The 24,364-nt window shown below is 31.6% G+C and overlaps 4 protein-coding genes and 1 long non-coding RNA gene across 6 annotated transcripts in view; 3 read left to right on the forward strand and 2 right to left on the reverse strand.

Moving 5' to 3' along the window:
* Window positions 1-575: 575 nt before the first annotated feature.
* LOC107018478 (transcription factor MYB92-like) lies at window positions 576-3,163 on the forward strand. The gene is made up of 3 exons (XM_015218971.1): window positions 576-796; window positions 1,219-1,348; window positions 2,038-3,163. Exons 1-3 carry the CDS (start codon window positions 664-666, stop codon window positions 2,816-2,818), a joined length of 1,044 nt encoding a protein of 347 aa, XP_015074457.1. The 5' UTR covers window positions 576-663; the 3' UTR covers window positions 2,819-3,163.
* A 441-nt stretch (window positions 3,164-3,604) lies between these two features.
* Window positions 3,605-4,714, forward strand: LOC114077348. The gene is made up of 2 exons (XR_003578628.1): window positions 3,605-3,809; window positions 4,269-4,714. It is a non-coding gene; the product is annotated as an uncharacterized LOC114077348 (long non-coding RNA).
* On the reverse strand, window positions 3,915-8,399 carry LOC107018477 (probable mitochondrial adenine nucleotide transporter BTL3). Its single transcript, XM_015218970.2, has 4 exons — window positions 7,710-8,399; window positions 5,666-5,969; window positions 4,416-4,880; window positions 3,915-4,281 (listed from the first exon to the last, which is right to left on the reverse strand). Exons 1-4 carry the CDS (start codon window positions 8,144-8,146, stop codon window positions 4,213-4,215), a joined length of 1,275 nt encoding a protein of 424 aa, XP_015074456.1. The 5' UTR covers window positions 8,147-8,399; the 3' UTR covers window positions 3,915-4,212.
* Window positions 8,400-9,368: 969 nt separating this feature from the next.
* Window positions 9,369-13,367, reverse strand: LOC107018967 (ras-related protein RABH1e). Its single transcript, XM_015219560.2, has 6 exons — window positions 13,084-13,367; window positions 11,787-11,857; window positions 10,857-10,945; window positions 10,526-10,637; window positions 9,908-9,998; window positions 9,369-9,792 (listed from the first exon to the last, which is right to left on the reverse strand). The coding sequence occupies exons 1-6, from the start codon at window positions 13,198-13,200 to the stop codon at window positions 9,649-9,651; spliced, it is 624 nt and encodes a 207-aa protein (XP_015075046.1). The 5' UTR covers window positions 13,201-13,367; the 3' UTR covers window positions 9,369-9,648.
* A 6,320-nt stretch (window positions 13,368-19,687) lies between these two features.
* Window positions 19,688-24,364, forward strand: part of LOC107020457 (BTB/POZ domain-containing protein DOT3) — a 5,883-nt gene continuing 1,206 nt past the window's right edge. The window contains exons 1-5 of one of the 2 annotated variants that reach the window (XM_027917053.1): window positions 19,688-20,206; window positions 20,978-21,047; window positions 21,916-22,820; window positions 23,379-23,646; window positions 23,734-23,862. In XM_027917053.1, the coding sequence (XP_027772854.1) occupies window positions 20,055-20,206; window positions 20,978-21,047; window positions 21,916-22,820; window positions 23,379-23,646; window positions 23,734-23,862 (1,524 nt within the window). In that variant the 5' untranslated portion in view covers window positions 19,688-20,054. The remainder of the gene's footprint in view (window positions 20,207-20,977; window positions 21,048-21,915; window positions 22,821-23,378; window positions 23,647-23,733; window positions 23,863-24,364) is intronic. The other variant, XM_015220827.2, reaches the window with a different exon arrangement.

Consider the following 24,364-nt stretch of genomic DNA (forward strand, 5'->3'; position numbering starts at 1 on the left):
GATAGTTTTGAAACATTATAAAATTTTCTCATATTTCTTAAATTTCATATCCAATCAAATTAAATTAAGAAATAATAATAATAATAATAATTTTATATCATCCCTTCCACTATTAATTATCATACTTTTCTTTTTAGAGTCAAATTATAAAAACTTTGACTAACATTTTACGATGTGTTTTTCATTATATTAATATAAAAAAATTGGAACTAATCGTAATTTTCGTTTAGATTTTGAAATATTTAAATTTTATGTTTAAAATGTTGAATTGATGTAATCTAATTTAACTTTGAAAATTAATCAAATTAAATTTTAAAAAACGCAACATAATAAGTAAAAATGAACGGAAAGAGTAAATTTACTTATACAACATGAAAAATTATCAGTAAAATTATTGACTAATTAATCACACACAGATTTGAGAGATACCAAATTGACAAGCAACTACTTTCTCCAACACATAAATGTAAAAACAAATAATAAATAATTAAACTCTCACATAAGTCATGTTTTGTACAACATAAGTAATACTAAGTATATTATATATATGAGGTTATTTGAGTAGTTATTTTAGTAGGAGTTGAAGGAGGCAGCTAATAATTAGCCAAATCATCAGAGAGAATTATATTATAAAGTGTCAATTAAAGTGTTAATAGAGAGAAAATGGGAAGATCTCCTTGTTGTGATGAGAGTGGTTTAAAGAAAGGTCCATGGACTCCAGAAGAAGATCAAAAACTCACCAATCATATCAATAAACATGGACATGGTAGTTGGAGAGCCCTCCCTAAACTTGCAGGTATTTTCTTGGGTTCTGGTACGATAGGTCGATCGCCCTCTAACTAGTCATATAAAGATATAAAGCTAGGTGTACGTAATCATGTTTGAGATTCTTTTTTGAAATTAATATATCAATTTTTATAAGAGGAAAAAATCACTCTGTCGTGTAAGTGAAGAAGAATCTTAGCATAGTGCTTACATATATATTTTTTTCGGTTATAATAATCTAAAATAAATTATCTTTCATGTTTATAATTGCAAATGTTTTTTAAAAAAAAATTGAGATTGTAAATAATTTTTATACTGTCAGGTCTAGATTTTATCAATATTCTTTTAAGTGATATGATTGATGATGTATATAACTTTTAACTTACTCGAAAATTTTATTTATTCACATATGTATATGATTATTCAAAATTTTATTTTTTTGATTTTATGTAGGTCTTAATAGATGTGGAAAGAGTTGCAGATTAAGGTGGAGTAATTATCTTAGACCAGATATTAAAAGAGGAAAGTTTTCTCAAGAAGAGGAACAAACAATTCTCAACCTCCATGCTGTCTTAGGAAACAAGTAATTATTTTTCTTTATTTCTTCTTTTATTTTCTTGTTTTTTTTTTCGAAATTTGATTATAATGACATGAAATTTTGAATTTTGTATTTTTTTGGATTCATCTTGCATGCACTAGGATCGTTTGGTTAGTAACATGGAGATTATTAATGCAGAGATTAGTAAAATATAATACATGATTTACTTAGTTTATAAGAATATTTTTGTCTTTAAATAGTTTATCAATCTTGCATTACTTATACATCTATTCGTATTTCATATTTTATTTCGTAAAAATAATATATATATTTCCACATAATTTAATTAATGCATATATTATTATGCAGTATTTCATGTTTGAGATTATAATTATTTATATATCTCTACCAAACATTGTAGTATCTTATGTCAGATTTTATGTATTGGGTTAATTTTTCTCTTACTCAAACCAAACAACCCCCAATAACATAAATAAGATGAACTATCACTATATATTATTTATAACATGTTATAGGAGGAGGTAATATGCCTTATTTTGTAGCTTTACTAGTCTAATTCGTTATATGCGATTAACTGTAACATATTTTAGATAATCTGATTGTGTAAAAATTTTCCGTTATCATATATAGTAAACAAGTTGGCTTTTTTTTTTTTAAAATAAAAATTGTTTTTATGATGGAGTATAAAAGTACAACTCTTTCTTTTATATTAGGTGGTCAGCCATTGCAACACATCTACCGGGGCGAACTGACAATGAAATCAAGAATTTTTGGAACACTCATTTGAAGAAGAAGCTAATACAAATGGGATATGATCCAATGACTCATAGACCTAGAACTGATATATTTGATAGCTTGCAACATCTCATAGCTTTGGTAAATTTGAAGGAACTAATTGAAAGTCACTCATGGGAAGAACAAGCTATGAGACTTCATTACTTGCAAAATCTTCTACAACAACCTCACAACAATATGAGTACTTTAAGTGGTATCCAAAATGTGGAAGCTTATAATCTGTTAAATTCTTTAAGAGATAGTCAATTCTTAAGCACTAATAATAATAATTTGGGAAATCATATAGTTCAACAAATTCCTTCAAGTCTTGATCAACCTATAGTTCAAGATTCAATTTCTTTTTCCTATTTGCCTGAATTACACACCCCTAGTAGTTTCCAAACTTCTTTAAACAAAGATAGGGTTCGAACTGAAGACACTGAGTTTAGGGTTATGAGCCAAGGAGAAACTTCACCAGCTTCTCCATGGCTCCCTTCTTTATCTCCTCCACCGCCTCCTCAAGTCATGAATAATCAGAGAAGTAAAGAAAATTCATCAGAAGAGGTGATTTCGTCTGGCTTGTCAGGAGAGAGAAAACATTCGAATCATCTTTTTCAGCCAGATAACGAGCAGTCACTCAACAATATTGAAGAAGCTCCATCTTCTATTTGGTCCGACCTACTTGAAGACTCTTTTTTCCAAGATATTGATAAGTTTTAAAAACTAATAGATCCCTTGAAGTTTCAACTTATTTTTCCAGATAGCGAATGATCACTCAACGAGGAGTTTCACTTTTATCTCTGGCTTGGCCTTCTATTTAGCTTGAAGAATCATTCTTCCAAGATATTGCAAATTTTTAAAAGAGTAATGTGTTGTGTAAGTTGCTTGGAGTTTTAACTTTCACAAAACTTTTCTTTTTCTTTCATTTTTCTCTTCAAGTTTAATTACTAATTTGCCTTCATTTTGTTTTCCTTAGAATAGTTATATACATTTTCCACTAGTATGGTGAATCAATGAATAAAGTCACAAATTTAAAGATTAGTATATAAATTTTGTAATTTTCAATTACTTTGCCCTTCATCATTTTTTTCTTGTTCTTATTTTCTTACACATGTCTATTCAATTGTGAATAACATTTTTGTCATATACTCTTCCTAAGTTGAATCACACTTTATAATATCAAGTATCAATAATAGAGTTTTATCCTAATAAAAATATATACACCAAACAATCCAAACATTATTTCGCAATCAAATTATAATTTTGAGATAACTTAGTTCTCAGACCAGACTACCTCTTAACTAATAGGGGGGAATTCATTCATTTTTTATGTCTTTTAACAAATGATCACTTGGGATGGATAGCTACAACATCCCTAACCCTTAGCAATTTGTAGCTAAGGCCAAAAATGCTAGTGGATCCCGCAAAGTGCCACGTGCTTAAAAATTATAGGCTATAACGTGTGAAAAAAACACCCATAAAATTTGTAGCGCAGGATTAATTTGTCACCTTATCCTTTTTGACTTATAAGATGTGCATTTTCTTATGAGTAATTTGAACCTTCACACAGAAACGGATCCCCCTCGATTCAGCAACAAGAGTCGGTTATGAAATAGCTTTTTAGTTGATTTTCTCGTTCTTAAGGGCTTTTTGACATTTTGGTTCTACAGAAACTTTGAATGCAGAGGACAAACTCTTATAAAAGTTGCAGGTATGTGTAAAACAACATTCTTTCTCGTTTGAATAACGTAATTTTATTTCATATTTGTTGTACCCATGTCGGATTCTCCAAAAATGCACTTACTTTTGAAATATCTGATACGCACCCACCAAAAATCTGCCTTGAACTATAGAAAAAACTTGCTCCACAATTCATCAGAACTAAATGGAGAAAAATACAAAAGCTTCAATATTTCTCCTCCTTTTTAAGATACAGATACATAGCCCATAACTATACCTTCTAAATGAGATGCATTATTTCCACCACTGGGTTCAGGCCACACAATACAACAAGGCCAGAAACTCCCTTGAGATTAACTCGTACAACACTTTTTGTCAGCGTCAACTTATAGCACTCCTCGGCATGAATGGATTGGGGTAACTGTATCACGTATTTATTCTACTTTCAGAACAATCTTCATGAACTCATAAACGAAATAACTGATTGCAGCTGATGGCAAAACCTGAAGAGCACAATAAAGAGATGTGTTTCGTTATATACATAACTCTTCTAAACAAATAAAACAACTAGAAGATCGAAGGAACTTTACTAAAAGATAGAACAAGAGTCGATAAGAAATTGTTTGTTTGATGTTACCTGTAATAAGCTGGGTGTCAATCCTGCATAGAGAGCAGGAATACCACCTTGATCGACGATCTTCAAGCTAGTTGCTAATGCACTCATTTTTGTGGCCCGTACCTGCATCTGAAGCTGTCTTCTCACAACTTCAAATGGGTATGTAGCGGCTTCAGCACAAGCACCAGCAATTGCTCCATATATCAAAGTTCTTACTGTACCCAACTCCAGTTGATCTAATGCATTTAGATCTTCACCTTGTTTCATATTTTGTAGTCTTTTCCTCCCTTCTGGTGAATGCAAATAAGCTGATTTTAGTATATCATAAACTCCATAAAAAACTGCGCCTGAAGGTGCCATGCTTATGATGGAAGGAACAAGGCCCTTGTAAAGAGAGAAGAATCCTTCAGTGCGAATCATGTGGCCAAAAGTACCAATTAAGCCTCCCAATGCTTCTCCCCCAGGTGCTACCATTACTGTCCTAATCTGGAATATTGACATTTCCAAAGATAAAAAGAGATGTGGTCAGATCATCTTCGAACAGGTAGAACTTGAGGTACTTTAGAAGAGAGAGCTAAAAAACCAGTGTTTCGTATACTGTAGGACTCACATAAGAAAAGTAATAGCACATGATTAAAAGTCCTGCAGCATGCTAATATATCAAACCTAGAGAAATAATATGATTCTATTACCCAACTCATCAAAAATATTTTCAAATGATTAAATTAGCTGTAGCCTGTATTTGTTACAGATGAACTGAATCTTCAATGACATTCTGCACAGCTGCTTCATTCGACATAGTCTCTAGCAATTATGCTATTGGCCTTTCTTTAAGTTTAATTAAGCCCCAATCATATTCTCTCACTTTGCTAGTTCCTCTGAGTTCATTCAGATCAGTGACATAGAGTCAAAGGAAAACTGAAAAAACTTCGTAACGATTAAGCAGCGTTTGCAACTTGAAGAAAATAATTTGTCAAGCTAAGCAGTCAGAAAGTATCAAATGGGTAAAGGAAATTGTTGAATGTCCATATCTACTTGCATTATTTTTTGAAGCACACAACCAAGGAAATCTAAGAGCTAGTTTCACCATATAACAGGACAAGAAAGATAGTTTGGCGTCCAGCACCAACTTCCAAGATACTTTAACTTCCCTCCCCTGATTTAGTAGCACCGGAACGGATGCATATCCAACTCGACTGAGTTCAATTGATTATGCTTTTAAAAAAGAAATCAAGAAGCAAAAAGATTGACTATACTAAAATATATCTCACAGTGTCCATAGGTATGCAGAGCACAGTGGCAGTAATTCCTGCAGCAGCACCAGCAACAAATCTTTCAAGATTAGTTGCCTCCTCATTACCAGTTAATTTAAGCAGATGATCCCTGTATTTTTCATACGAATAGAAGTTGATAGCCTTAAATGGTGCTGTCCGTAGAATATTGACAAAATTCCCTTTCCAAAATCCCTTGATGCCTTGATTGGCTGCAATAGTCTTGATGAGCTCCAAAAGATGCCTTTGCTCACCACGCACTATATACTCCAGCTTTAATCTCTCAAGAGGAGCAACAAAAGTTCTGAAACAAAAGCAATTCAGAAAAGCAGAAGTCGTCCACAATAATCAACATTTTACAGGTTATATGAAGTTTATAGGGAACATAACCCATTCAATGCCACTAAAGTACAAGGCTTCAAGAAAGTATTACTAAGATTCACATTGCAAAATTCAAAGTTACAACACAGAAAGAAGCATTTGTTAGCATATAAACATGTTTTGTTTTGAAAGCATCAAACTTATTCTGCTAAGATTAGCATCACATTGATCCATTTCACAACCAAAAAGCAGATATATTCCCGGTCAAGTAACAAGAGTCTAACTCTATATTTCAACATTCATGCTTAAATCTTTCAAGCAATGGATATCCTTTACACTCAACTCTTCTCATGTGGGCTTCTAGAGTTTTTGTTACTTTGCAGTAGGTTTGGCGTGGACTGAATGGAAGAAAAGAAATCAGAGATACTTTGGAGGCAAAAAAGAGAGTATTTGTAACTTATATTATACTCCCTCTGAGCAGTGTCAATTTTTTATTTAATTTCAGTGTCAAAAAAATATTATACTCCCTCTGTTTCTTTGTTTGTATGGTTTTGACTTGCGATGGAGCTTAATAAAGTAAAGAAGACTTTTGAATTATGTAGTCTTAAACTAAAGATACTTGTTTGATACCTGCTTTTCCAAGTATTCACACTTAAAGATTCTTACTAATTAATAAACAAACATATTAAATGAATTTCTATATGCTTAATGTTATACCATGTAGCAGTAATTACAATGTTTAATGTAACAGCTCATGGTTTTTACACAGAGAAAACATCAACCTGGTAATATTCATATCTAAGCAATTCAATAATTCTTCATTACTTAGTATTAGAATCTTCAATTGTTTGTTTTCTATTTTCTTTTGTTAAATAAATAAATAAGGTAACGTTAGGAACAAGTGGTCACGGATTCAAGTTGTAAAAATAGCCTCTTATAGAAATGCAAGCAAGGTTGCATACATTAGATCCAACCGGTCCTTCCCCAGACATAGAGGGAGCTTAGTGCACCGACTGGCCTTTTTTAAGTATCAACTGATCTAGTCCCTTGAATCCCAATAACACCAAGAATACATTAATACATGCACCACGTAGTTATCCATCCAAGTTAAATGACAGGAAAGTCAACATCAGATAGTCCAAGCATGTAAATGCGAAATCAATTGATTCCAAATGATTAAATAATTTGAATTTTCAAATAGACACAATTTTCTCAATGCCATCAAAATTTTACCTTTACCACAAAGAACATTTTGAATATGAAATGGGCTTTATAGAGCAAAACAGATATAATGGATTCATATAGCTGACTTCAACTAGTTTATCGTTGACGCTTAATTGATTGATACAAATAGAAATTTCAAATATCTTGACTTCAACAATACAAAATCATACCAACAACAACAACTAACGGATTCGTCTAGCTGACTTCAACTAGTTCATCGTTTGGGCTTAGCTGATTGATACAACAAGGTATTTCAATTTCTTGACTTCAACAATATATAGCTGACTTCAACTGGTTTTATCGTTGAGGCTTAGTTGATTGATCCAAAAAAAGTCTTAAATCACAAATTAAACCCGTTAAGTTCGTTATACGAATCTTCTATATCCATTCAGCTCTATTCAGACGCATTCATTTCAACACTAATAAGCAAGCATGATGTTAGCTAGCCAAAAATGACTGATCAAAATCAATTGAAAACCGAAACAGTGCTATTGCTTACCTTGAGACAGCTGCAGCAACAGCTCCAGCCCATAGATGTTTAGTAGTATTCAAAGCAGCTCCTCCACCGCTTAGCACCTTCTTCTCCTCCTCCTCCTCCACCTTTTCAACTCTCCGCCGACACACTTGCATTTCACTCTCCGCCGCCGTTTCACCGGAACCCTCCTCAAATCCTTCATTTCCTCCGCCGTTAATCGACGCCGTCACCGACAAAAACCGTCCGCCGGTACCGCCACGAACCTCGAATCCAATCCTTCTCCGTCGACTCTCCGAATAACACAATCCCTGGTTCCCGATCAACGACACAAATGATCTCGGACCCGAATCTTCTAGAAACAACCCACCATCACTACCATTAAACCCGATCGAATTCAAACACAGATCACTAATGCTCAAACTCGAAACCCGAACCCGACCCGGATCCGATTGATTCACCATTTTCACAACAAATTACACACTGTAGCAAAATGGAATATGAAAAAAAAGGGGATTTTTAAAAGAGAAGAAACAAATAGAGGAAACAAATGCATTGATTCCATCGTCATGAAGAAGAAAATAAACAATTCTTTTTTTTTTGGCTTAGGACTGTACAAGTTTTTCAATCTTTTTTTTGTTTTGATTGTGAATTTGTGACACAATGCCAGAAAAGGAAAAAAAATAATGTTATTTTAATGTTTTTCATGATATTGATACTTATAGTGACAGATAAATGTTCATTATATGTTTTGGTAAAAGTGACAGGCACTATTTGGTCAAAATAAATAATAAGTGTGTTATGAATTTAGATCGTAATAAATATATAGCTAAATCGGATTTCATCACGTTGAGTCTATAGCGAGGATGTATGCGACACAATGATGGAGAATGGGTCACAAGAAGGGATTGTCAAGCTTCTAAGCTAGCAAATTTATGAAGAAATATTAGTATACCTAATAATTTAAGCGAGTTATACGTAGAAATGAAAAAGAAAAGTCGTTTAAGAATTTAGTAAAACATAATATAAATTCAAATGATACACATGATTTTAAGAATTAATGATGAAGTAGCTCAAGAAATAAATAAGAAAAAATTGTATTTTAAAGTGAAAAGGAGTTGGTTATTCAATTGCAATTAGCATAAACTTCTTGGAGCATTATTTATCAAGTCAGACTCATAAAATGGCATCTCAATATATTACAAAGGCCACTAACATAAACTGGCTATACCAAAATGAATGTTGAGGAATCTATTGTTTATTCTTAATTAGATATTTCGAATTCGAGCTTTAGATATGAAGTTATATTTGTAGGAGAGCATTTTATGTTTGAATATGAGACTTTTCGACGTAAATTTGAATTTAATTGAATCTTAATACGAATATCAAACACCAATTGAAAAACCTTATAAAAAAAAATATTAACTTGCTATATAGGGAATATTGCATTTTATAGAGAGAACTTTTTAAAAGTTCCTAATATCAATTTGTTGAATATTTGCAAGAGATTATGCAATAGTACAATGAATTCAATGCTACAAATCTTAGAGATTAAACTCATTAAGTTTAAATTTTAAACAAGCCTAAATGAGTGCCTGCCTGCTATTTCAGTTTTTACCAAGACACAAGGTATATCACAACAAATTGAAATGATACTACAAATACCATTTCATCATACTATATATATATTCAGAAGAAAAAAGAAAGATTCCTGAACTAGGAATCACATCACATAATATATAATCACAAGTTTTCATAGTAACAACAGAGTTGTCAGCTACCTCACCATCAGAATTGAAAGAACTTGTTGTACAACATGAATAAAAACCCAAAATTGTTCCAAAACTCATAATGATCTAACAAAATGAGCTAATTGAACATCTATATATATATATTGATATTATTTGATGCAACTGCATCTTTGTGTATGTCCAACTTCTTATCTCTCTCTTGTTACGTACAAAATCTAGCATGCACAACCTCCACCTTGCTGCTCTGCGTTAGATGAACTTGTGGTAGGCTTCAAATTCACATCCACCATATCTTCTTGCTTCGTGGACGAAAGGGCTTCCATTCCAGGTAAAGCAGCAGCAATCTTTCGGAACAGAGGCTGTAATATAAAATCACATAATAGGGTCATCAGATTATCGGTTTAACAACTATGAAAAGCATGAAGTCAACTCTATGTTATGTGCAAATATTAAGTGATGAAGAGGATACTATACCTTGATATTGAATCCTGCTTTAGCACTAGTTTCTATAAACATTACGTTAAACTCACGAGCCTTGGATTCACCTTCTTCAATGGATACTTGCCTATTTAAACATTATCATCCAAATTAGAGAAATAGCGGAAAAGATTGACATCAATATTATAGCAGAGTTGGTCCAATTTCCCCTTATCAATTATCTTTTTTAAAATCAAGTTTTATTTTTCTGAAAGAAAATAGATAAGAGAATTAGCAAGAGCACATGCCCAAAACAAAGTATCGGCTCAAATTCTCTCCAGCTACAAGCTCTCCACCTAATCGGCAAAGGTGGAATTTGTTTTTGCTTTAGTTGTTATCATAGAGCAACCTTTTGTTTTTCAGTTGTGTACAGAATCTCATACCAATACGGATGCTGAGACCAAAACTCTAGGCATGACTATGAATACTAAAGGAACTAGAAGCTAAAAGGTTTACTAGGCCCTAACCAGAAACGAATTAGCCCATGGTACCATGCCAATGTTAAATAAAACAGGAAAAGGTAAACCACGAAAAAAGGTACAGCTATGGATAAGTGAGAAGAGAAATTGTAAAAAGAAATGAATCCATGAAAGAAGCAATCACTGCAAACCCCACCTTTTCTCAACAAGATCAGTTTTGTTCCCAACAAGAACGATTATGACATCAGTTCCCCGTTCAGTACGTACTTCCTCAATCCACTTTGAAGTGTTTAGAAATGATTGACGGTCTGTGAATGTGATGATTTATCAGAAAAATATATAATGGCATATTAAAGAAAAGAATAATCAAAGACAAATACCATACTGCATTGTTTAACCAATAGACTGACTTCCTTAAAAAACTTCTATTTCAGTTTGCTCAACAATCCTAAAATTGTCGAGTAGGCCGCAAAGGTGACAGATATATGTAGACACATTGTATAACAAATATTCAATCAATTACTCACTGGCAACATCAAACACAATTACAGCGACAGAAGAATCTCTAATGTAGCTGGGAATAAGACTCCTAAATCTCTCTTGACCAGCAGTGTCCCTGTACACGTGAAGATACAACCATTAGCAAAAGAATAAAATGAACAGACAATAAGCAAATTAGATCAGTCAGTAAGATAATTATAATCCCAGCTGCCAAAACATCTACATAATCATAGCAGAAGGTTAACAATTCCTACAGCACTTCATTCTATTTTAGAGAAAAGATTACTTTCTTTACTTGTCTGTATAAAGTTTGGTCAGTAATAGAGAAAACTAACATATGTTCAAACTTTAGGTGCAGAAGCTTAAATAGGCATGATCTTATGATAAAATTTCATCTCAACTGTACCAGTATACGTTTGGTTCTAAAGCATTTCATTTCTACCGTAATAAAAAGATTTTGTGGTTCTAAGACTAGAAATAGATAGTATTCTAGATAATTCATCTTCTTAATTGTAACATGTATGAACATAAAAAGGTTACCTTCTATGGTATCCATCAAATATTTATGCATAATTAAATTATTCAACTCCGTTAACCCCAAATGATAGTAAGCATGGGGTCAAAATAGAATTTTGTAGACTTGTTTGTTGTTTAAATGTGGCAATAAAGGTTCTTCCAGCTAACTACATAATTCTCAGTTCCTTTTTCACATTATCAAGTAGTATATTCATAGGCAACAAATCTTTTTTGATGACGCAAAAAAAAAAAATGAAAATAGCAGCAGTGTGATATCCAGCATATCTAAACAAAAAGATCTGAAAATTTAGGACGAGCAGTTTAAGGCATAGGCAAAAAATCTGAAACGAGAAGTTGCAACTTTAGTCAAGTGAAAAAAGAAAAGAGCAGAGTATGGTATCCAGCATATCTAAACAAAAAAATCTAGAAAAATGGCCTACCAGAGCTGCAAGCGAACTGTACGATCTTCAAGGTACATTGTCTTGGACAAAAAATCAATACCAATGGTAGCCTGCACATACGGTAAGCAAGAGGTTGATACTAATTCAATTGATCAGAACATCAATTTTCCACATAACTATTGCATCACAAATTTTCATTGAACTGAAAACAAAGAATGACATGAGAACTGAAAGTCAACAGCGATAGGAATCAAGATCCAACAACTTTATACTAAAAGAACAAAGGAAATTACTCAAAATTTGACAAAAAGGAGAATCTGACAAAGCATTATCTAGTGGAGTTCTCACTAACAACTACTATGCCTCAGTTTCAAGCAAGTTAGGACTTTCTATGAATTCTCACTGACTATGTTACTCATCCAAACTCATTTGAGGCCATTGATCTAAATAAAAAATTGTAGAAAACACAAAACTGTTCGTGTTAGAACTTCTAAAATATTGAATCAACTCCACCCATGTGTGTTTTGCTATAGCCACCCTAAGCCCAGATCAAAAGGAGGTCCATTTTCGGTTACTATGCCGAACTAATATAGTGGAAAAAGAGATCTACAATATTAGGTACAGGTTCGGATCAATCCCAATAGCTTTTGCTTAGATCCTCAATTTGTATCAAGAATTCCAATAAATAGGTATAAATATTTGACAGTGAACCCAGTTACTGAAATGAGTTACGGGGTTTCGGTAGCATTACTTCAAATTCTAACTCCGCCTCTTATAAATGATTCATTTAGTCGGCTATAACTAAATTGTGATTGATCTAATGTATGCATACAGTCAACCCCAACTAATTTGTAATCAAATCTAGTTTGATTGATTGAATACCAAAATCATACCAAAAACACAACAAAAAAGTACAATTTTGACCATGATTTCGAAGAAAATTGAAAATCAAATAAATAACAAGTACGAAAACAATAGGAGTGAAGGAATTTGTCATTGAAACTTAACTGATTAACTATATGATCCAATGTAGAAACGCAAAAAAAAACAACGAAACACCAAAAAAAGAAATTGTCTAGCATTTCGATACAATTGAAACGGTAAGGAATATAAAATTAAAACATTATTTGCGTTTAAATAGCCCTCGATTCACTAATGAAGATAAAAATAGCCAAACGAATTTATAAAATATATATATAATCATGTATGCAGGCTAAATAGTAAATAGTAAATCTGTGCGGCTATTTGTGCATAGTTCCCAAAAATAAATACACATACAATATCGAATCAGGATCAACTAAGACAGAAATAAATATATTGGGTGAAATTGATGAACCTGGTAGGTGGTATCGAATTTATCGTACATGAAGCGAGTAATAATGCTGGTTTTTCCAACAGATTGATCGCCCAAGAACACAAGCTTATACTTTGCTAATGGCGATACGGCCGCCATTATTGATCAATTTTCTTCTTCGTCTTCTTCACTCTCTCGGAGATTTGAGATCTGGATCGGTGGAATGAGGAAAGAGAGAGAAAAAAAGAGAAGAGAGAAAATTGAGGAAGAAAATAGGCAAGGAAGGAAGAGAGAGATCAACGTTTTTGAAATGTCAATTTGTAGAATACATACGTCGTCTATGAGAAGAAACCGCCAACTTAACGCCAAGAGAAAAATGTGGTAAAAGTCATTTTTGCCCCTCAATGACCTTTTTATCCCCCTAACTTTGCGTTTTATCTGATAATTTTGTGTCCTATATGACGTTTTATATAAAAAAATTGTGTTTTTGTGTCATACGTAATGTTTCTGCGTGTACTATATCATGTAGGACATATATATCTATCTGTTCAATTTTATACAAATTTAAATATCTACCAATGAGGTAAAATACATTTTTACCCCTCAATGACCTTTTTATCCCCGTAACTTTGCGCTTAATCTGAAAATTTTGTGTTCTACGTGACGTTTTACAATTAACAACTTTGTGTCTCATTAGACGTCTTGTTTTACCTGGCAATTTCGTATCCTACATGATGTTCTACGTGTATTGTGTCATGTAGGACATATATATATATATATTTGTTTGATTTTTTACCAGTATACATACTTATTTATGCAAATTTAAAATTAAAAGACATAAATATCAATCAAATTAAATATTTATATGTCATACCTTAGATATTCGATTTGTATTATATGGAAACTTGCACCGTTGGTTTCATCTCATTTTTGTCCCTCCTTCAAATTGGTTTATATATGTGTCGAATGCAATAATTATTTTAAGCATGATCTTAAATAATTAAAAATGTCCAAGTATACCCTTATGCAACTTTCACCATATAAGTCGAATCAAATCAACTAGGAAGGATAGTTAAATACTATAGTTTGATATTATTGTTTAAGATCACAATATTAAAAAATGTTTCGTTAGCAAAGTATAAAATTAAATAATTTTTTTAGATTTTTTTTTATTAAATCAAATTAAATAAAATAAACAATTAAAACAAAGAAATAACTAAATAAAAAATGAAATTTAGTCAAATTTATCATGGACTTATTTGAAATAGTTCCATATTGGACAAGAAGGTTAAGACAAATGGGGTAGCATATATTAAGACAATTTAAATATATTCTTTCTATTTTCACATGATTCTCTATTTAAACTCTCTCTTACTTGTAGGTTACCACCATTCTTTTATTAGAAGAATACTTGCTCAATTTTTAATTCTTATCCTTCTTATCAAAAATAGATTGTTTTTTTTTTTAAAAAAATAAATTAAGATACAATTAATGGTTTGTTTTCATCTTTTATCTTTACTCATAAAAATGGAGAGATATTCATATGAAATGAAAAAAATTATCATATAAAAAGAAGTAATAAATACGAATAATTAAGTCATATTATCCTTAATTCTTTAAACAGAAATGTACGTATAAAACAAAACAGGAAAAATATTCAAAACGAATAGAGTATAGATATTGATATAATTGTCTTCATGTTAGGGCTGTTCAAAATTGAATCGAAACCGATAAGCCGAATTGATAAAAAAGTTATTGGTTTATAATATTGGGTTATTGATTTAGCGATTTTGATAACGTTTTTGATTTTTTTTGTTATCGGGTTAGCGGTTCTTAACAGTTTAAAATTTTCTGTTAACGAGTTAACCGATAACCCGATAGTTAATTAAATAATTATAATTATATTATTTTGTATATAAAATCTTTGACTTCCTACTTTTATTTTTGGCTTTCTCAAACACTTGGTTATTTAACAATGTAAAAGTATTTGTTTTTGAGCAAGATGTAACTTATAAACTCAAGTGCATTGTTTATTTGGTTTTCACCTTCTTACTAAGTGATTTTTAATGTTTTTTCTTTTGTGTCAAATCTTAACTGTTAAACCGATAATGATCGAAAGCCGATAAACCAATAACCGATAAGTTAATATATTAATAGTTCTATAACGGTTTAGCATTTATACAAACCAATAACCAATAAGCCAATCCGATAAACTTTAAAACCGAACTGAACCGCTCGATACGCAGCCCTAATTCACGTTAAAGTATGAAAACCGATAAATAACCAGAAAATTTGGTCACGCCAGAAAATTAATTTTTTTTAAAAAAAAGAATAAATTAAGCCAGAAAATTAATCTTTTTTTTAAAAGAATAAATTTAATCTATTTTTCATTTCTTAGTTAAAAATTTATTAATTTTGATAGGATAAAAATATTATAAACATAAAATAAATATATCAAATTTAATATATATATTTATTAGCGCTAAAGTTGTATTTATGGTAGCGCGTCAAAAGCTGAGAAAAAGATTGAGGATTTTTTTTGACATGCAAGCCATTACTATGCCTACAATCAAATCCCAAAAGTCAAACTTATTAATTTATGGAAAAATCCTTTTTGGCTAGAAAAAATTTGGTAAAAATTTAATAAGGATGATATTTACCTATATTATTTTATTTTTTAAATTTTTTTGTCTTTTTACTAAAAATAAAAAAAAATCAGTTTATTATGAAATAAAAAATATATTATACACTTCTAAATTTTTTGGGTAAATTTTGATCAAATTTTCTGGCTATTTAGCGTTACTCTTAATTTATTTAAGAGATAGTTAACTTAATAATTACAAATACTGTACTATATACATTTCAAATTATACCTTTTTTAAATCTCAAATTTTATGGACTTCAATAAAATTCACTTTGCTTCATCTTTAATATAGGTTTCATGTTATGTTTATCGAATATAAAGACACCACTTGATGGAGGTTGGTTTGGATCTCTCTCCGCATCGCTTCGGAAAATAGGGTTTGTAATGGTACAATTTTGATAAAATTATAATATGAATATTAAACACCGAATAGAAAAAAAAAATCTTCATTAGAAGGTAACATTTGGAAAAACTACCTCATGATTATGTTATAAAATTCATATGGAGGAAGGTTTAAAATAAAGTAAATAAATTTTAAAAATTTAATTGTTCATCCGTGAAGCATAAAAATGAAGATTAAAATTATACTGCACTAATTAATATTAACTTTTCGGAATTGTTTATTTTACCGTAAACATTATATAATAAGTACTTCCATTAAAGGATAAAATTCACAAATACTCACCTTTCAACCTATAAATCGGAGTCCAAAGGGTGAAAAATATTGACGAAAATTTTAAAACGATATATGAATTTTTTTTTAACCAAACGGCATAATCGCTGACGAAGTAGCGATTTTGTCGGCCGAAAAAAATAAAATCGCTGCTATAGCAGCGATTTGCAAAATTTGATTTTAAAAAAAAAAATTGAAAAAAATCGCTGCCAAGGCAGCGATTTTCAAAAACAATTTTTTTAATTTTTTTTTAATAAATCGCTGCCCTGGCAGCGATTTGATGTGAATTTTTTTTATTATATATTTGCTATTTTTTTTAAAAAAAAAGTTAAAATGAAATCGCTGCCAAAGCAGTGATTTTGGTACAACTTTTTTTTCTAAATTTTTAAATTTAATGTATACGTACATAACCATAATAAATAAATAAAATAAAAAAAATTTTTAAATGCAATCGCTGCCAAAGCAGCGATTATGGTACAATTTTTTTAAAAAAATTTTAAATTTAATTTGTACGTACATAACCATAATAAAAAAAATTGTATCAAAATCGCTGCTTTGACAGATATTTCATTTTTAATTTTTTTTAAAAATAGCAAATAAATAATAATAAAAAATAAAATATTTGTTTAAATTTTTTTTTTAAAAAAAAAATCAAATTTTGAAAATCGATTTTGCTTTTTCCGGCGGATAAAATCGTTGCTTCATCAGCGATTTTGCTGTTTTGATTAAAAAAATTTATATACCATTTTGAATTTTTGTTAATATTTTTTACCCTTTAGGCTCCGAACTCCTATAAATCAAATCATTGTGCTGGAATTTCAAATCTTTTTTGTGAAATTCTCGGATATTATTAGGAAGTTTTACCTATTAAATTTAAAATTTGATGTAATTGAAGAAGTTGAAACTCAAGAATAATAGCATGGAGTTTCAACTTATGCAAATAATACTTTTGAATATTTTTATGAACCTTAATTGTATTTTCGAATATTATCGAAACTCTTTAACACATTATGTTAGGAGTTTCACTTATAGCATTTTTTTAAAGTAATGTATAGTTCAAAAAATAGAAATAGATGATGAAGTGACATCTGTCCCTTTACAAGTTGGAGCTTATTTGATCTAAAATATTAATTCGCATGAAAAATAGTTAAATTTTGAATAATTTTTCATCGACTATGTAAAATTATTTACACCAATGTTGTATATTACTCAAGTTCATTTTCAAATAGCAATTGGGCTAATCTATTTAGTTGGATTTATACCACATGAACTCATCCATGGGCTTCAAAACCAAGAGCCTATTAAACTTTCTTAGAGAAGCAAGAGGTTTTGATATGAAAATAAAAAACTCCATGAATTCCACATATTGAAGTAGACTTTTTTTTTTAATTTTATTTTCACTTGTTGTTCGATATTTATATTAGAGCCTGATTAAATTCAAATTCACGCCGACTTTATATTTATGGTCTCAAACTTGAGACTTTTAATTGAGATTGAAGAAGTACTTACCATTCCACCACAACTGTTGCAGTAAACTATATTGATAAGGGAAAATTGTATATAATAACAAACTAATAACCTAAAATAAATGGAGTAGCTAAGGTTTGATTTAATTGTGCTCCATAGCAAACGTTTGCAAAAAATTGTCAGGCGCATCTCTCCCAAATATCTCGCTCGCCACTCTCCTCCAATCTCTTGCTCGCTTTCTCACTTTTTATACAAACACAAGTGTAAATTGTATAAAGCAGAGAAAATTGTATAAATACATATATTTTTGTTCTCCTCTTCCAGATCTCGCTCGCCACCCTCGCCTTTCTCACTTGTACAAACAGAAGGAAATGTATAAATTGTGTTTCTGTTTGTATAAAGCGTGAGAAAATTGTATATACACGTGCAAGTACACATATTTTCGTCCTATACAGTTATAATTATACAATAAAAATACTCCCCTGCCCAGTTTTTTTGCCTTTCTCTCTTTCTCGTTTTATACAATTTTCAAATTGTATCTAATTTCTCTCTTTCTCGTTTTATACAATTCGATTCAATTGTACATTCCTTGTCAAGTCTCTTTTGTCTTTCTCTCTTTCTCATTTTAAACAAGTTCAAATTGTATATAATCGTTCTATACACTTATAATAATACAATTCGTTTTATACACTTTGTTTTTATACAATTCTCTGCCCAAGTGTCTTTCTTTTTCTTGTTTTATACACTTCGTTTTATACAATTTGCTTCAACTGTACATGTATAGGGAATTATACAATTTTTATATTTGCTATAGAGTGCAATTATGTAAACTTTGCTATAGCATACAATAAGATCTAATGACATTCACATATTTGGTCTCGTCACAATCTTTTTCCTTTTAGACAAGTACAAGAAAACTATGTTTCTTTCTTATAATAGTGGTGGTCGGACCAGTTATTCGCATACCTCCATCATTTGGTTAGAATAATCGAAGGGTATAAGGTAAACGAAGTAATTATCTTGATCCTCAAATATTAAAAATCTCAAAAATACAAAGTACGAATATATATAATTATTGATTAAAATTTTTAAATTTTAATACTTTTTAATGCATATTTACTGTAGCATATTAAATTTAAATTTAAATTTAGTGATATTCATCCAACGTTATCGACCATCAAATAACATTTCAAGAAAGCCATGTAATTTGGCTAGCCATGATATATTTCATCAATTATTGTTTGACCTAAAACATCAAAGTGTTCTTTAACTTGATTTCAGTTGATACTTATGCCGTCGAATTTTATGTGTATACAAATAAACACTCACGTGTCATACATAGCAAATCACGTGAATATGAAAAATCACGTGAGATTTGTCATACATGTAAGATATTATGATAGATTAAGTGTTATTTATACACATTTTAAAATTAAACAATATTAATATCAGATATATCTAAATTAAATGACACGTTTATTTATCGTATATGTCATAATTGTTTCAACAAATGGGATTTCTCTTTTATTATAGCCACAAAATGATCACTTGGTCAAATAAATATTTACGTGGTATAATTTGAATTAGACCTGTCACAAGACAATATTCTTTTTTCTGGTCCTCCTAGATGTTACTCAATTGTCCCTAACTAAGAACACCAGCAAATTATATGACCCTATAACATTAAATATAACCACCCACCAACTTAATTATATTTTAGTTCTAGCCACAAACTCAATTCTCACATTTATTAAAAATTATCCCCCATCCTAGTACAAGTAAATTCAACATCTAAAAGTCACTGAATTCAGAATAAATAAACGTCTGAATATTGAAATTGTACTTAATATATATTTTACTTGAAAAAATACAAATATTGTGGGTGGAGAAAAAAAATGTCCATAGTTTTTCAAATTAAAAAAACTCATTCCAACGTTTAATCAAATAATATTTTCGAAAATTTAAAGTTCCCTTGTCCAAATGGGCCTAGAGGGGCGGAGCTAGGGGAACACAAGGGGTTCATTTCGTTGATTTATTTATTTATTTTTTTGATTCCGTTAATAAAAATAATCCATATTATGAAATTGCTAGTACTATTTCCATATCTTTATAAAGTTGGAGCTGAAAGCAATAAATTCAGTTGAACGTGCAAAATCCTGTTGCCTCTTACAAATTGTCATGAATTTTCTTTCATGACTTTTTGTATAGAGTAAAGGCAACTAACTCACAATGCAGAAGTTGATTCTTGATGAGCAAGAGGGAACTAGTGATCATCATGAGTCTAATGAAAGTCATCATCAAGTTCATGATGATCAACTAGTAGTTGTCCCAACTATGCTCAATGCAATTGCTGATGGCTTTGTCAAGAAAGAAAAGTCATGGTAACAACTCTTTAACATCACAAACAATAATTTCAATTTTTCTTTTGTTTCGAATCGTGATTTGTGCAGCTCGGACTCTTCAACAATGTTATTCTTTAGAAACAATTTCTCTAGTCTTTACCTCCCGAGGTAGGGTTAGGTTTGCGTACACTCTATTCTCTATCTTCCTAGATCAGATTCCACTCGTGGGATTTCATTGGGTATGTTGTTTGTTTGTTGGACTCTTCGCAGCTCAGACCCCATTTGTGGGATTTCATTGAATATGTTGTTGTTTGTTTGTTGGACTTTTCAAAAATGTTGCTGCACTTGTGTTAGATCCACTAGAAACGCATTATTTTGCGAGGATCTGACATGAATCCATACTGCATATTTAAAGAGTCCAAGTGTAAGATTATCGTAACAGGAACAAGAGGTGTGTACCTTTATCTTTCATCAGTATAAGTGTGAGGTTATTCTTGATATATTAGTTTATTGGTCGGACTCTTAAAAAAGTATTGTCTGACACGCATCCGACAATATTTTTGAAGAGTTTGAACAACGTTCAACTTGCTCACTTTCAACAACGATGGTTGAGTCATCTTATGCTTACCTCGATTAAATACATGTTATTTTCATCCGTATAAATACGAGGTAATTCTGCATACAGATGGAAAAAAATCACCAAACAATTTTAAATTTGATTAAATTGTTTCCACAATTTTAAATTTGATTAAATTGTTTCCTCATACCTTAAAAAAGACTTTTAAACTATGAGTTTATTATGTTATGCAGGTCTGCCACTTCTCAACTGCCAAGTGATTTATCAATTCGAGTTGAAGACGTCACCTTCTATATCCACAAGGTAAATAAATAACACTAGGATATAAATATTCACTACTAAAAAAAAAACGAATTCTAACAAGTATTTTGTAAATTAATTCTTTGTTATAGTTAATTGATAGAAAATAGAAAATACAAAATTTTGAAGTTGAAGATATTAATATTGTATAATTGATACTAGATTAATAGATATAACTGTAGTTTTGATTCGGTTATGTTTAACACACCAAAATTCTTAGACATCTTCAATTTAAGATATTTAAAAATATCTTTGTTATTTTATTGGCTCACGCATCAATTCAAGTCAAACTAAGACTCTTCAATTGAAACGAAACGAGCATAACATAGCTTCAATATTGTGAATTCAATATTACACTTAAAAAGAGGTGTATGTTGTAGTATTAGCCTTGTTTTTGTAGTTTCTTACTATCTGTTTATTGTGTTTCAATTATCGCACTATTTATTGTTGTTACAGTTCTTCTCTGAATTTTCTGCACTACTAGTTACAATGTTTTCTTCACATTCATTTTTTACTTTTCATAACTACTTCGATTTATTGTACTTGAGCCAAGGGTCCTTAAAAACAGAGGCGGACCCACCCCTTTAGGTGGTGGTGCACGTGCACCCGGTAACTTTGGATAAAATCATGTATATATATGTTAATCTATTTTGAGAAACTGACAGAAATTAGGATATAATTAACAGTGCATCCATTGAAAGTATAGGAGTGTCATTGTGCTGCTTGTGTTGAAACATCCTCTCTACCTCCACGAGGTAGGGGTAAAGATTTGCATACATTCTACCCTCCTCGTACTGAACTCGTGAAATTTCACTCATATGTAGTACTAATTACTGAGAAATTAACTGAAGTTTGTGTAATGTTGAAACAGTATCCACTTATTGCAAGGTGTGGCTACATAAATCAAATTGAACTTCATGAGCCTAAAAATTCACATTTAGGATATGATATAAAGCTTGAAAAGTTTCCAGGTGGATCAGAAACTTTTGAGACAATTCTAAAATTCTGTTATGGCTTGCCAATAAGTCTAAATCCAGCAAATGTAGCAGCATTGAGATGTGGATCAGAGTATTTAGAAATGACAGAAGCAATGGAAGAAGGGAATTTGATCTCGAAAACGGAAGCTTTCTTTACATTTGTAGCCCTTTCGTCATGGAATGACACAATCGCGGTACTCAAATCATGTGAAAGACTATCTCCATGGGCTGAAAATTTACAGATTGTGAGAAGGTGTTGTGACTCAATTGCCTGGAAGATATTTAGAGAGAACTCAACAGCAGGGGAAATCATAACGAACGAAGGAACTTGGTGGTTCGATGATGTTGCCACTCTCCGTATTGATTTCTTCATGAGGATCATTACAGCAGTGAGGGTAAAAGGGGTCAAACCTGAGATCATTGGTTCGTGTATTATGAACTACGGAGAGAAGTGTTTGCCTAGCATGTATGGCGATACGAGAGGAATGGATTGTAAAACTAGTACTAATAGAAGGAATGATTCGCAATGGAGCATCACGAGTGGGAGGATCGGGGAAACGAGCATTGGACAGAATAAGGAACAGAGAACAATTATAGAGAGCTTGATCAGTATATTACCTCCTCAGAAGGAAACTGTTTCTTGCAAGTTTCTGTTAAGGTTGTTGAAGATTTCAATTGTGTATGCTGCATCACCAGCTTTGATTTCCGAGCTCGAGAAAAGAATCGGGATGGTGCTCGAAAACGCCAGCACGAACGACCTCTTGATACCTACATATGCAGTAGGTGATCAAACAATCAAGTGAGTTTCTATCATTCTCAAGTTTCAACTTTCAATTGTCATCAGAACATAAACACTGTGCGCTTTAAGCCCTAAAGCGAACATGTTGAGACGCTTCACATTGCTTAGAGGGTTCTTCACTACGGTCATCAATGCTCTAACACATACTTTTCCTTGCCAATGAGCTTAATCCTGAAGAAACGACGTTTCAATTCATTTATCCATATACTCTCTCCGTTTCAATTTGTTAGTCTTACTTTCTTTTTTAGTTTGTTTCAAAAGGAACGCATCCTTACTTTTATGGAAACTCTTTAATTCTAACTTTCCACGTGACATGTTTAAGACAACAAGATTCAGAAGTCTTCTGAATATAAACTCTGTATCAAATCAAAATCAGACAAATAATTGAAGCGGATGGAGTAGTTGTTATTCAAGTTTATAATTATTAGTGTTGGACTAATGTACATATTTGTATTTCTTCTCCATTAAAATTCACATTTTATTTGCACTTAAAGCCCATAGCATTATGTAGTTTTCGTCTTTGATAACACTGCTCTTAACCAGTTTCATTGAATACAGTTCAAATGAAGAACAAACTATCCATAACATAGATGTGGTGCAGAGGATTTTGGATTATTTTCTGATGTATGAACAGCAAAAATTGCAGCAACAAGAACTGAAGTCGACGACATTGAATATCAGTAAACTGTTTGACAGCTACCTAGCAGAAATCGCGAGAGATCCCAACGTATCTATCACTAAGTTCCGAGTTTTAGCTGAATCATTGCCTCGACATGCTCGAACATGTCATGATGGACTCTACAGAGCGATTGATACGTACCTTAAGGTTATTTCAGCTTCTGCAATCAAACTATCAAGCACTTTATTTTGATTCTGCAATCGAATGTACAATGCAGTTTTATATCTTCTACAGACTCATCCTTCACTGTCTGAACATGATCGACGAAGGCTATGCAAGATCATGGACTGCGGAAAATTGTCACTTGATGGATGCATGCACGCTGCACAAAACGAAAGGTTGCCTATGAGAATCATTATCCAGGTAAAATCTACCTTCCAAAGAGATTCATGTGTTGTTAACCTATGCTCAGACTCTTCAAAAATGTGGAAGATTCATGTGTGTTAACCTATGCTCGGACTCTTCAAAAATGTGGAAGATTCATGTGTGTTAACCTGTGCTCGGACTCTTCAAAAATGTGGATTCTTAAAAAGTAGCGTACTTTTGGAGGATTTGACATGGTGAGGCAACATTTTTAGTGATTCCGAGCATCATAGGTGTTAAAACATTTAACGAAATAACAAGCATTATGTTGGCAGCAAACTTAGCTAGATTACACTTCAGTTTCCAACTTAGCATCAAGTATATCAAGATGCTAACAAGAGTAAAGCATATTAGGCAAGTTTCCTGTACATCGCGATCTTAGCTGATAAGGATCTCGAAAATTGGTGTTATTACATACAACATTCACAAACATCCAGTACCCGAGCAATATATAAGATGTCGAGGACAATGTGGAGTCCCGGACAAACCCCCCCCCCCCCCC

This window comes from Solanum pennellii, chromosome 5, assembly GCF_001406875.1.
Source record: "Solanum pennellii chromosome 5, SPENNV200".
Taxonomy (NCBI): domain Eukaryota; kingdom Viridiplantae; phylum Streptophyta; class Magnoliopsida; order Solanales; family Solanaceae; genus Solanum; species Solanum pennellii.